At 38.4% G+C, this 14764-nt stretch overlaps 1 protein-coding gene across 1 annotated transcript in view; it reads right to left on the bottom strand.

Moving 5' to 3' along the window:
• Positions 1 to 14245, bottom strand: part of trpm3 (transient receptor potential cation channel, subfamily M, member 3) — a 152519-nt gene extending 138274 nt beyond the window's left edge. The window contains 5 exon segments of the mRNA XM_086075100.1: positions 3333 to 3395; positions 6357 to 6427; positions 7694 to 7821; positions 12579 to 12704; positions 14190 to 14245. Of these exon segments, the coding sequence (XP_085931226.1) occupies positions 3333 to 3389 (57 nt within the window). The 5' untranslated portion in view covers positions 3390 to 3395; positions 6357 to 6427; positions 7694 to 7821; positions 12579 to 12704; positions 14190 to 14245.
• Positions 14246 to 14764: the final 519 nt, after the last annotated feature.

The following is a 14764-nucleotide window of genomic DNA, read 5'->3' as shown; positions in this document are numbered from 1 at the left end:
ATTTTATTTTATTTTTTTTCTTAAGAGCTCAGTATTGTTCATTCGGTAATTTTACCGATTTGACATGTCATCATCATTGCTCTTTTTATTTTTATTTATTTTTTGTATGTGGGTGAGTATGTGCATGTGCATGTGCGTGTGTGCATGTGCGTGCGTGTGAGTGCGTACTCATTAGTTCACCTAAAACCTATTAAAAATCCCATACCGTTCCCCTAAACCGAATACTTCAGAATCCAGCTAGAGTCGTGAGGTTGTCAGGAGACCCGAGGAAGGATCAAAAGAAAAGAAAGGAAAGTGAAATCCAGCACCGACCAGACATTACCTACTACCCACCGGGTTACCAACCAGAGTCTTTCACCAACCCCAGAAACATCTAAATTCCAACAAATTAGGGAGACCTCAAGAGACCAAAGGAGAGACTGAGGAAAGGAAGGAAGGACAGACGAAGCAGAGTGAGATCCACAGACATCAGCCTCCACCGATTCAACGACCATGGGAGGAAGCAGAATGTGTTTGAATTTCGATAGATGTTGGTGTGGTGGATCTGGCATGCATGAAAACCTCCACCAAAGAGGGGAGCCGTCGACCCCGGCCAGGACAGAGCAAGCACAACACCTCAGGGGCCCCCAGGCCACGGCAGCGCCAAGGGAAAACCCCCGGGTCCCGCAGGAAGTACCTATTTTCTATCGCGCTTGTGCTCATTATGGTCGCAGATAAGCTGGGCCCGCGCCACATGATTTTAGGCAAGGCGGTGCACACTCTGGACTGGTCGCCATTCAATCTCAGTGCACATCAAGACAAAACAACCATTCACGTTCACATCCATGGACAGTCATCAAAGAACCCATCACGTATGCTTTTGGAATACTCAAAGCACACACAAGCAGAGTGAACGCTCAAACTCCACATAGAAAGGCATGAGTGAGGCATGTCTGCTTCCAGTTGTGAGGCTCTGAGTTTGAATCTCAGTTCTGTCTGTCCTGAGTTTGCATGTTCTCCCCCAAGCTGGCATTGCTTTTCCCCAGAAATGTAAGTACATAACGTCAGTCAACATCGAAGATAACACTTTCTCATGTTATTAAAAATAAATAGCACTTCCACAGTCAATGATACCACCGACTAATAGCTATGCAATGAATTACACTACAGTTGCAAATGTATCATATGCTACATTAGCATCACGGCAAACATTTTTAACATACAGTAGCTGGGTAAGATACCACGTGTTTGTAAGTTTGTAAGTGTTTGAGCTTGGCAAATAAATGACAACAGTGTATAAAGAATAATAGATATCTTACCGTAAACACATCGCTGATTAGAGTCCAGAAGCCGAAAAGTCGATGTTTTTCCATGCATGGACGTCTGTAATGTTAAGGCTAAAATTCCCAAGTAACATGAAAGGTTCTATTTGAAGAAAAGTCCGAGGTGTTTCGCTAATTGACAGTCAAAGATTGGCAATTGAAACTTGTCTGCTGCATGGAAATACATTTTTTAACATTTGTAATCGTTGAAAAAGTAAAAAAAATAAAAATACAGGAATGCAATGTGGAGACAATTAAACACTCCTTTATAGCAACTAGTCGGCAGCTAGTTAAGGGCCCGAAGGTTTTAACATTCTTAACTGTCATACAAGTTTAAAAAGAAGTTAAGCACTGTTCTTAATATAACATCAGAACAATAAAGCCTGTCTATACTTTAACCCAAATTATAAAAACACTCAGCCGTAACATTCATGAATACAGAGAACCCCCTCTCTTGAGGGGGTAAGGGTCCGAGCCCTGCTGTGATTAGCAAAAAATCGAAAGCATCCAATTCGCACTCATAGATGATTGCATTGGACATGATGTATTTGCGTGTCTAAACCACTAAAAACGCATCATTTGGATGATGTCAACACTTCTGGTTCATGATTGGATCCTAGCAAACCAATCACAATTGCAAGTTGATTTGCATGATGTTAAAATTTTTACATTTAAGCTTGGTAAGTTTACAAGTTACAGCCATACTATCCTGGCGTCCACTATAAAAAATTAAAAACATGAGGTAAAAAAAAGAATGAAAATAAATAAGCTTTTGCTTGTTTGCCAATAGCTGACGATCTGTTTTTAAGCGTTTGGACATACTGTTGTGACATGTGTCCCCGTCACGTCCACCCCTTGCTTTAACATCAAGTATCGACCTCCAACAGGGTTTCCATAGCAACTACAACAAAAAGTTTGATGTTGCATCACCAGCTCTTCATTATAATCATCGCATGCATGTAGCACCTCGAGCAGTCATGTCCTATTTCTGCACACCCGCTAACATTTTCATTTACAGAAGTTGATGAATCCAAAAGAAAGATCCATGCATTACAAAGCATGCCACATAAAAACCTCTTTAATGCTCATGAATGTGAATATAATAGGTCATTCTGGGTCGTCACTAACAATCTGTTCTTCCTGAGTCTTTTTAATTGGCTTGTCAAGACAAAGGGCTATTTTTTTCTGGGGTGCACGGTCCAATTTAGATGAAATGAAATATCCCCAAAACAAACAAAAACATGTCTGTGCAAAAGCGGCTTGCATTATCTGAGGAAGCAGCAGAACACGTTTTAGCACTTTAAATTAGATCCTGTCACACAGTAGAGAAAAGTGATGCCTTTTCCAAAGTCAGAATCAGTATGCAGGTCGACCTGCAGGTGTAATAATTTTCATCAGTAACCACTTGAAAGTGCACCAGAACATTTGAGTTGTCAGGACTTTCTCCACATTTAAATGCAGAAATTAAGCTGCTGGTATGGGGAAAAAAATGATTGTGCGCTTCCTAATCCAACTTTCATAAATCCATAGCTTAGTTCCTGCCTGAAATCTGAGCTTTTGAAATTGCTGCCTACAAATCCCGAGCATTTATCGCCCACTTACAGACACTGAAACTCAGCTCAAATTATTTTACTCTCCCTCTGTGTAAACATTACAATGCAACAAGTGCAATGATTCTCTATCACAGATTCTTTGATTTTGAGGAGGGAACTGAATCTTATTGCGATTATATTATTAATACAATTAGCATTTTGTTGTTTGTGATCAGTTCTGGGGAACACATGTAATTAGTATTAGTATTAGTTGCCCCCCCCCTCCCTTCCAGAAAGGGTTTGTAATTGGCATTGCGTGTAGATCCCACTAGATGGTGGCAAAGCACTTTAAGTGGAAAGGATCACAGAGCATCAATACCAAGCTTCTGGCATGAAGAATTTGTGCGACTATATGTCAATCAATGAGAAAGTATGAAGGGATTTTACAATAGTTATTGGTATGATGTCTTTCCTGGGCAAAAATAAAGTTGTTTCTTACCTTTATCTCTGTACACAGTGGGGTGAGAACTCTTCGACTGTGAGATTTCCTCGCCATCTTCGTCTGAGGAATGAAACCCGAAAGAGAAGTCGGTAAGAAAACATTTCATGAAGATAAAAGCTTCCAAATTGTTTTCATGGTAAAAAATAAAATAAAAATGCTGAATGCTGAAAAGCTGAGGGGGGACTGAAATGGTGTGGAATTGTGCAACAATAGTGAATAATATGGACTGATACTAAATGATGTTATAATGTAGGGCTTTTGTTTTGAAACTTTGGGAATATGAATGCGTTCAACAGTTTGAAGTTGGAATGGTTTGAATCAGTAAAGGCGTGTGGGAAATGGACACAAATATGTAATATTGCATTAAATAAGTACTTTAACAAGTAAATTAGGGCTTTTTTTTCTTTTCTTTTTTCTACTTTTTTCAACTTAGATATTTTTTCCCGCAATTGTGATGAGCTGAACAGTTTGAAATGATCAAGAAATTGTAAATATGTGTTTGTTTGTTTTTTATAAATCTTATTTGGGACTTTCGTTTGGATACCCTGGAATTTGGGGAATGAGATTGGTTTCCTAAGATGTCCTGGATGGATGAGTTGAATATTTTGAAGTTGGGATGGTTTGAAATGGAAATGTCAGGAAATGTGCAAAGTTGGAGGTAAATGTTAAATTATATTAAATTGAGAACTTTGTTGTGAAAATGATTGGTTTTCTGAAAATGCAAATAGTATTGTAGATTTCCTGAATGAGCTGAAAACTTTGAAGCTGGAATCGTAAAGATGTGGAACTTTTTGTTGAATGTACATTGGCGCACATAACTATATTATATATATTAAATATTATATTATTATATATTATATAAAAATAAATATTTTGAAGTTGGATAGATTTGAATAAGTTGAGAATGTCTTCAGCATTCACACATTATGTTGTCTTTTCTATTTAATTAATTTGTTGGTAATGTGCTAACAACATAAATGAAAGGAACACATACAGAGGAATATATACAACATATTTATACTAAAATCATATTCAACAAGATCTTGCAGGTATGTAAGATAGAATTAGAATAGAATAGAATTCAGTGTATAATACTGCACATACAAAGTGCACAGTACAGATGAGGGATAAGGGAGATGTCCTTTTTGTAAAGGTAAGGTATGAAAAATGTTGTGCATTTTACTCATTCATTCAAATTGGACTAAATTTCATCACTAGGCACCATGGTGTGGTTAGCAACTTAGCATGTCTGTGGTCTAGTGTGCCCAGTTTTAAAATCATGTTAGTTTAGGCTACGTCACGTGTAAGTGAATTTTCACTTTTCACTTTTTTGTCTTCAATTAATTTGATGGTCAACTTACTTTTAGGGAGGCATTTGTGTTCTACTAATTGCACTCCAGCACTTTTTGTATGCATGTGCCAAAGTGTACTATAGGTTCTACTTGCATATCCGATCAAAGTCTTGGACTAACGCCTCATTTGGATTCATGAGCAGAACTTGTGATCGGCTCAAATGCTAACAAATGAATCTCATGCAAGAGGCCGGCGTGATCGACAACGCTCTCTCAAGACTTTGTGCTTCTTTCTGAATATTTCACCACATCCATTCTTCTTTGCACTGATCTGATTTATTTGTCTATGAAAAAAAAGTGTGTGACTGCCTTCCTCAATGAATAAATTTAATGAAATATATTTCAGGAAATGTGTTGGATAAATTCCGGGCGAACTTGTTGAAGCATGACAAATCCGGTGTTCCATAAGTGGCTCATATCAATAGCCTGTCGGTCATATGAGGCACAGTGACAGTATTTGACCTGTCCTACCGCGCATTGACAAAAACTTATAAGATTAAAAAAAATAAAAAATAAAAAAGCCCTAATAAAACCTCTGTTCAACATTGATCCCACAAACGCTTATACTGTACAGTAATAAATATGTGTGATTGTTGTATCATATTTTTTCATGAATATAATATGACCACAAAAAACTGATAAGAAATCACTTCTCATGTAAACCAACTGGTTGGTGCAATGAAAGCTTTCAAAAGCAATACTGATTTAAAAGTATCAGATGTTTACTTTGCCGCAGCATCCCAACGCTAATTATGACTTACTCTTTGTGTTTGACAGAAAGGTTGGAGATGCATTTTTAAGCAGGCTGCCGCCATCAATAATTCATTGGCAGCCTCTATATACAGACAATGTGGGTGTTTCACTTTTGCAACTATTTGTACATTTATTCAAGTACGCTGGCTTTGTGGATCGGGAACATGCTTACACATAATACTCGAGGGGAACGGATGCAATCAGAAAGCAAATTGACTGTGCAGCTGGGGCCAATATTCCTCCAACGTATTAAGAAAACACACAAATACCTCTAGATCGCAAGCTGTGATTTTAGATGAGCGAAAAAAAAAAGCAAAGGCGGAGTCCTACGGGGAAAAAGGGGCCACATGGCTTGACTTACACTGGAAATGATAGACTCAGCATCAGGCGCCATTATTTTTATTTATTTTTTTCCGCATATGTGTTGGAACAGACGGCGGACTCTAATGAGGGAACAACCTATCTGTAGCGTAGAGCTGCCTGGAAGCAAAGTCACATATCAGTGCTTTGTTGACTACCAGAGATGTGCAAACGCAACAAAGTCTTGGAATAACAAACACACACTGTATTGTATAGACACAGCAGATGATTAGCAAAGGGCATTCAAGGTCTAAAAGTACAGCAAACTTAAAAAAATATATATATATAGCAAAAAACTATAGTTGGCTCTATCTATGTTCTATGCAGCAGGCTACTGAAAATTATTTATACATGTGGAGCATATGGCTGCGCCGGCATCCAACAGCCAACAGATGGAGGGTCAAACCAAGAACTAGAGAGAATATGGAGACAATTCTCATTTATTCAGCGCACTCACTCCCAACCGGCCACATTGTGTCTAATTCATTTCAATCATCAAGTTGGTCAAAACTTCTCATACTCATTGAAATAAGTGAATAAATGGTTGCTTTCTTACCACTCTGAAGACACCGTGGCTCCTTGCAGGACCTTACGAATCCTCTTCTGGTAGGAAAAGGTCCCTTTTGGCTTCAAATTGAAAAAGGGAAAAAAAAAAAAGAGGAAGACTTGTGAAGGATACAAATGGAAGATAGGAGGAGAGCGCACAGGTGATTGGCAGAGGAGAGGAATGAAGGCTATGAGAAGATGGCTGGAGTCAGGAAAAGCCACAGGTGGGCAAGACGCCCCTGTGTGTGTGTGTGTGTGTGCGTGTGTCACACTGTCAATCCGTATTAAAACACATCTGTAGGTCCAGGAGACAAACTGTGGACAGCATGCACATTTCCCACACTCATCCTTTTCTAACCTCAAATGGATATACCGTCACTAATCATTGGATTGATACAGCGTGGTTGAAATTGAACATTTTTGGGTTCTGGGCCTAAAAAGAGGAAGATGACTTCATCTGGCGACCATGGAAACCACATGGATGATCTGGTCTTTGCTATGTGGTTGTAAAGTTACTGAAGTGTGGTCCTATCAGGAGGATCGGCCATCTTGTAAGGTGCCGCTGCAGGATTAGAGAGCCAAGTCTGTGTGTGTGTGTTTTCCGAACATTTGAGCATTTCTCCAGGGCCAGTTGCTAGGTGAGGACGCTATGAAGCTCAACGTCTCCCTCCCAAAACACACACACACACACAAACATTGCCACGCAGACACATGCGGTTTGATGGGGAGGAAGGTTAATGCTTGCAAATAAAGCAAAGTCAACAGTGGGTGGCTAAACATGTGTTAATTTGTGCCATGAATTAATGACGACATCACTGGGATGCCACAGCAACTGAGGGGAAGGACACGCGTGTCGGGACGGGATGGTCGGGACCCCGTCTCACGCTGATTGTCATTTAGGGCCCTTACGTGCCTCTCTGTTGTCCGGCAACATGATTGTGATGTCTTATGGATACATCCACGTGCAATGATTGTCATATTATGCCAATAATATCATATCAGCAGTATATCACAGTACAGTGAAAATCAAAACAAAAACAAAAAAATGTCACAAATGATTGTATGAAGGTGCCACAAAGAAAACACTTCAAAAACGACGTTAAAGGGAAAAAAGAATGGTAATTTCCAAAGTTGTGAATTTTTCAGTTATAATATTCCTAGGAAAAAGTCACATTAAGTTACAATGTGACAAGAAAAGTAATGCTACGGAAAATACTTAATAAGCCTGTTTATTGCAACAAGAAAAGTAAAAAAATAAAAATCATAATAGCAAAACAAATATATATATATATGTGTGTGTGTGTGTGTGTGTGATTTTACAAAACCTGTTATCCTGCAAAATATTACCAGAGGTGGCAAATCCAGGCCCAGAAAGTAAAAACCCTGCCACAGTTTGGCTTTAGCCCCGGATGCTAGCTAGCTCGCTCCCTTGCAAGTAAACAAGCACCTTCGGGCTAGCTAGGAAGCCCACATCTCTGAAAATGACAATACAAAAAGTCACGTTTTAAAATAAATAAAGTAACGTAAGAATATATATATATAATAATAGAGTGTGGTAGTCTGAATGTTGTAAGAATCAGATCATAGTATAACAATACAAAAGTCGAATGTTGTAAAAATTCAGAATAATACGAAAATGATGTAAGATTAGTTTTAAAGGTTGTTATGTTGGTTGAGAAAGTTATGAAAGAAAATTTGTCTTAAAGAGGAAATGAAAACATTTCTTGGCAATATATCCAATGCACCGCCACGAGTCTAAACACAGCATTCTGATTAATATTGCATTTGTGGAATATGAATTAAGCAGCAAGGGCACTGCCATTTTTCATTTTCAGTCGACATCAAGTGCCAAGATGGCCGCCCCCCGAGATGGATAATAACAGGTGGATTTTTCTGCTTAATCAGAATGTTTATACTCGTGGGGCTGCATACCATTAATTATTGTAAAGAAAAAAAACGAAACGTATCCTTTTTTGTTCATGCACCAGACTTTGAATTCAGAGTTTGGACACAGAGGTCCAACCTGAACTTTTCCCGACATCACAAAAATGTTAAATCCAACTGAACTGTACTTTGGCATTAGGCAGCAATTATTTCACATACTGCTTTAAGAATCACTGAGCTATTGAACATATGATGGCACCCTACATCGCAGTAAAAAGTATAACAGGCAATCAGTCCTCTATTACTGCCTTGCTTGGATAATTTGTTCTACTTTTACCACTAAATATTGTCGTGAGGCCTCAAAGAAGACGTGATCACTTTGGAACGCGGGGGGTGACATTTTCAAAAGCAGACGTGTGTGTCTTTAACACCAAGATGAAGCGACATGTGGCTTTCAGCTTTGATAGAGAACAATAACCAGAGGATCTGTCAAGGATAGAACGATGATTTCACCACTTTCCTTCTTTCGGTGCGCTTAATGGCTGCCTTGTCACAGCAACAAAAGGTGCGAAGTCAAGAATAAAAAAAAACTCCATTCCGTGGCAGAGAGAGAAGAGTGTCCTTTCAGCGCACTGAAGGTTAACGTGAGGCCGCCGAGATGATTGATTTATGCAGTACAAAGTGTTCTGAGGAGAAGTGAGAGAAAGTTATGCATTCTGTTAAATCTTAACACAACTCTTGAGTGCCACACTCGAACCCTGCGATGACATACTGTACTCAACCAAACAATACACACTGTGCACAATGCTGACAAAACATTATTTTGCTGTTACAGTTTCCTCCAATGCCTTTGCCATACTGTAAATATGATGCACCTTCACCGCTATTTTTTTAGACCAAATATGAGTATAAGGGCTTATGTGAGTCAATACTGAGTACCAATAATATTATGTAAATTCAATCACAGAACAGCTCATTGGGTACACTTCGGCAAATCTAATGATTGAACATAAAACTGCAACTAAGGATTATTTTGATAATGGATTAATCTGTCGCATTAAAACATTAACGTACCACTGATTGTCACACCCACCTAAGTGGGGCGCAATTCTTTCTCCGCATTTGACCCATCCCCTGAGGGAGCGGTGAGCAGCAGCATAAGCCGCGCTCGGGAATCACTTGGTAATCGAACCCCCTCAATTCCAACCCTTAATGCTGAGTGTCAAGCAGGGAGGCAAATGGGTCCCATTTTAATAGTCTTTGGTATGACCCGGCCAGGGACTAAACCCACGACCTCCAAATCTCAGGGTGGACACTCTACCACTAGGCCACGGAGCTGTTTTAAAGTGGTACTTGACTTATTGAACCATTTTCAGCAGTAAAAAGTTAATATTTTGTGTATAATTAATGTGATGGCTTCATTATTTTTTCTTGTATAATTAATACCTCTAAAAACTATTTTTCCTACTGTCGACTGAAGATGACATCACCTGTTCTGGGGAAGTAGATAACGACCAATTATGGCTCAGTTTACTGACCAAACCCAGAAAGATTGGTTGTTTGTTACCTACTTCCTCAGCACAGGTGATGTCATCATCAGTCGACAGCAAGTGGAAAAATATTTTTTTAAAGGTATTCATTTAATGTGAAAAATAATTCTGGACAAAATATTAACTTTTCACAGTTGAAAATGGCTCAATGAGTCAAGTATCCCTTTAATGCCTTTATTCAAAAACATGACATTATTACAAATTAACATATTGTAATTATGATTCAGTTACTGGTTTGGTCCGTAACGTGTCACACAAATGGGCAAAAAATGTGATCAATGTTTTCCAAAGTAAAAGCAATTGTTTTATTTTGATTCAACCCAAAGATAGTCCGCTTTTATGAAAGACTGCAGAAATCGGATAACATTTACTGTTGACAAGCCAAAATTCTAAGCATTTGGACAATTTTGTATGTAAAAAAAAAAAGAAGAAAAAAAAAGGCATACGAACAATTTATCAATTATCAAAAACAATTATTGATTATCTGTCAATTAATCTTTTAATCATTGCACCTCTAATCCAATGCAAGTTATACCACAAATTATACATTATTTTGCATTTTTATTTTTATTTAATTTATTTCAGGCAACAACTTAGGAGCAACAATTCATACTGTAGTTTCATAATATGAACGGAAAAAAATGAGAAAAAAAGAATGAAAAAAATATATGATTTTGCCTAAAAGGGAGTGGGGGAAAGAACATTTTCTTAACCCCACCCCCATCTCTAATCGATAAAACACAAATATACGGTACTTCCTGCAAGTTACAATATTGCCATTTTAATAATTTAAGCAATTTTATCATAATAAACATTATCATGGCATATCAACTGAATTGTTGAGTGCCAATAATGGTGATGTTACCATAGGCAACAAATATTACATTCTTATAGTTCATACCAACAATGGCAATACATTTATATTCTAAGAATATAGTACTGAGAACAAGACATAAATATACATACTTATTTGGATCTCATTAGATTGTGCCTTTCCTGAGCCATCAATAATCATATGAGCCTCATTAATCCTCAAACAAAATGAGTCAAATTTAAGCCACGCAACAGTTTGTTAACACTGTCACCAATACACTCAACAATGTGGTTACACTGCGACTAAATGGCTTCAGAAATGCCTTCATAAATCCCACGCTGGGCTTCAGCATTTAAACACCGCGGCTCCTTCACGTCCTAATAACCAAATTGAATTGAAGTCCATGATGAAAACACGGCGTAAGCGCTTTGGACGACAAACAACTATGTTGTAATCCCATTTTTATTGCATTTCTTCGGGCCTGATTAGAAAAGCGCCACGCCGTGCGGAAAAGTACGCCGCAGTTCTGCTAATAATAGCGCAGACCACGGGCATCGGGTCCGTACTTGCTCACGTGCAGGTGGATGAGGTTGCTGGGTTGAGGCGCATCTGCTAGGAAGATGCAATATTCACAATTTAGATCTCAGGTGTCTCAATAGGAGAAGCAAGTTTATTTGTACAGCAACATGAAAAGGCAAATTTACAAAAGACAATTAGGGTCAGTGAAGTAGGGGGGGGAGGGGGTTTAGCATGATTCTCACTTTATTTTCAGAATTCTGACTTTTAAGTGAGAATTCTGACTTTATTCTCAGAATTCTGACTTTATTCTCAGAATTCTGACTTTATTCTCAGAATTCTGACTTTATTCTCAGAATTCTGACTTTATTCTCAGAATTCTGACTTTGAAGTGAGAATTCTAACTATTCTCATAATTCTGACTTTAAAGTGAGAATTCTGACTATTATTAGAATTCTGGCTTTAAAGTGAGAATTCTGACTTTGTGAGATAGTTATGAATTGTGGGGGTAAGTCATAAAGTCAGAATTCTGAGATTAAAGTCAGAATTCTCACTTTAAAGTCAGAATTCTAAGAATAAAGTCAGAATCCTGGCAACTTTTTTTTTTAATCTTCACTGGCCCTAATCCTCTTCCGTACGAATTCCCTGTGCTTTACAGAGGCAAAGATAAAATGATTAAAGACAAGATTAATTTAAAAGATGACAATGATGGCAAAAAACTAGATTAAATGAAAAAGAAAGGCCATACAAAATGGGTGGCGTAACATTGCGCCAGAGGCAAGATAGACTGGTGTTGGTAATTTCATAGGTAAGCAGAGCTGCATAAAATGATGTCGGATGTGCAGATTCAAATCTGATAATCTGGCACATACACATTGTGTGAAGTCGTCTTAATGGTGGCGGCTCACATGATGTGCCCACACTCCACATACACGCTAGTGTCATCAATGAAGTGCTGCCCCCACAAGTGAAAATGCTCTAATTGTTTTTTTCTTCCCCACACTCTGGGTTCTATTCCCGCAAGTGGACAACGGCTTGCTTGCCTGGTTAATCACATAGCTTCACCCATAATCGTCATCCAATCCGATCGCCATTGGTAAATTCAATTTCTTCTTCTATGGGTGTCATGTTATCACTTGTTTCCCTTTGATGGTGGCATCAGAACAAGAAATAGAAAAAAAGCCACTGAAAAAGCAACGCATGGAGCTGAAATCTGACAAGATTTGCTTTGATCCACACCTTTTAATTATGTTCCAATTGAACAGGCCGTCAAGGTGACAATAAGCAGACAGCAGATTGACATCACTCCTCGGGGAGGAGGGGTCGCCATGGAGACGGACCCCCCGCGAAGCAGTCGGAATCATTTAATTATTTAGGAGCGGCGTCAGCGGGGAATCAAGTGGAACCGTTCAAACCATTAAGAGGTCATATCATGGGGTGATTTGTGAGGGGGAGAAGATAAACGTACCTGTTCCGACGGCTGGGAGGAGAATCCCCTCTCCATTAGATGCTCGTCAAATAGTCGCTGGACTTAACATTAGGTACACCCACACCAGCTATTCAGCCGTACATTCATCCGGCGGCCATATGAAATCTAGGGATGAGAGAGTACAGACACCGGTAATTTTATACCTTATTTCAAGGTACTTTGGCTAAGAGGCGGGCTACACCCTGGACTGGTCGCTAGCCATGGACTGGTCGCTAGCCAATCACAGCATTTGCAGGTTATCCCTTCGCTAAAATCTTCCTTTTTCTCCGTTATCATTTGTTTTTTGTTGTACAACTGCCTCTCAAGGAACTTAATATGTGAGCGAACGAACATACTTCATGTGTGTATAGTAGCCCTCATACCAGCTCAGTCACCCACCCACTCACACACGCACACACACACACGCACACACACACACATTCGTCTTGTACGGCGTTTTATTATTAGCCTTGGCATTTCTCTAATTTTGTTTGCACAGTTCAAACGGTTGTATTTTACTCTACACCATTAATAGTCCACCCATGCACAATATAGCAACACAAGCATCAAAGTAAGGGGGGAAAAAAATATTTAAAAAAAAAATCTAATCAATATTTCTGCACAATAATGTGCTATTCTTTCTACCCTACAATGTGAGCAAAAAGATGGGTGTTCAGCGTAGAACGTATTGTGCTTTCATTAATTTTTTTAACAGGCCATTTGTACGTTTTAAATGGGATTTACTCGGTCAAAAAATTTTTTTTAATTCACCCAGGAGGTTGAAAGGCAGTTGGTTTCTAACCAATGCTAGAAATGTTAGGATGCCCCCATGTGGTCAAGTTGGTTAAGACAAACGGTAGCAATGGCTGCCTCCAATAAATACAAATGGTTAATGTACTGTAGTGCTTACTGTGGCGTTGGAAAAACATTTCTCCTTTAACTTTCACTACACTTTACAACTAAAGTTTCACCATACAGTGGTTAAAACGTTACACTAAAAACTATACACTTGCATGGCAGTAAATGGACTCTTGCCATTTTTGACAGGCCATAGAAGATAATGTTGTTTAAAAACTCTGGCAAATTACAATAATTTAAAACAACAATTACAGAGACATTTTTTTAAATCTTCTTCAGCGTGCATTGGCGAGCACACCTGTTTTAAAACTATATATCATTTTTGACACCAAATTAATTCATTATTCATCTGTAAGTAATAATGCTACGGTTAGTTTGATTAATATAGGTTTTACCTTGTCATGGACATCTTTTTAGGTTTTTCCTGGAAAATCCTCACAACTTGTCCGTGATGAGTGGAACAACCAACATCCACACAAACAACCATTTTGCTAAAAATAAAAATTAAGTCTAAAAAATCGCGTGAAGCATTGAGTCACGTCCATAAACCATGTGACGTGCTAGCTGGAGGCTAGCATGTGAGCTAACAAGCTTTCGTGGCTACACGACGGGCCTTCACGATGACTTGCAGCGGCCCCAAGGCGTAAATAATGACATGGACATGGCATCCAGTGAATATGCATTTTCGAAGTGTAGCGTAGCTAGTTAAAAGTGATAGAACTAGGCCTAGTCTAGTAAAAAAAATTAACTCACAATTGCGCTATTGCGAAAGAAGCGCTCAGGTGCTTATATAGTGAGGGAGGGGCAAGTGCAACCCAAGTGCGTCATTGGGCGCCATTTTAGCCACGCCCTCCAAAATGAAATCGATGTCCAGTACAGATTTCAGGTTACGTTTTTTATTTGTTTTTTTTAAATATATATTGCATTAAATTCAAGGTATGTCATTGTGTTTGATTTGTTTTATACTGTATTCCAATGGTTAACTTATGGAGAGGTATGAATGCTAAAATGTTATTTGAAATAAATTGCCTGTATGGTTGATAGGTTTTATAGTTTCGATTTTGATTGAATTAGTTTTCAGAGCGGATTTGTTACTTTTTTAAATGCATCTCTTTAGTTTGTTATAGTTTTAGTAATAGTTTTATATAGCCTACTATATATACATGGCATATTTGTGCAATTTAAGATGGGCAGGGAAAAGGTCACTATATATTTACATTGCAATTCCCAAATTATTGTCTCCATACAATAATACTGAAACGAATAAATTAAATAAACCCAAAAAGTTATATTGACAAAAAGGAAAATTTACATTTTCGTTTTTATTT

Source organism: Leptonotus elevatus, chromosome 5 (genome assembly GCF_054856555.1).
Source record: "Leptonotus elevatus isolate MCC_2025b chromosome 5, RoL_Lele_1.0, whole genome shotgun sequence".
Taxonomy (NCBI): domain Eukaryota; kingdom Metazoa; phylum Chordata; class Actinopteri; order Syngnathiformes; family Syngnathidae; genus Leptonotus; species Leptonotus elevatus.
The sequence above is the reverse complement of the archived record's forward strand: the minus strand, read 5'-3'. Positions and strand labels throughout refer to the sequence as shown.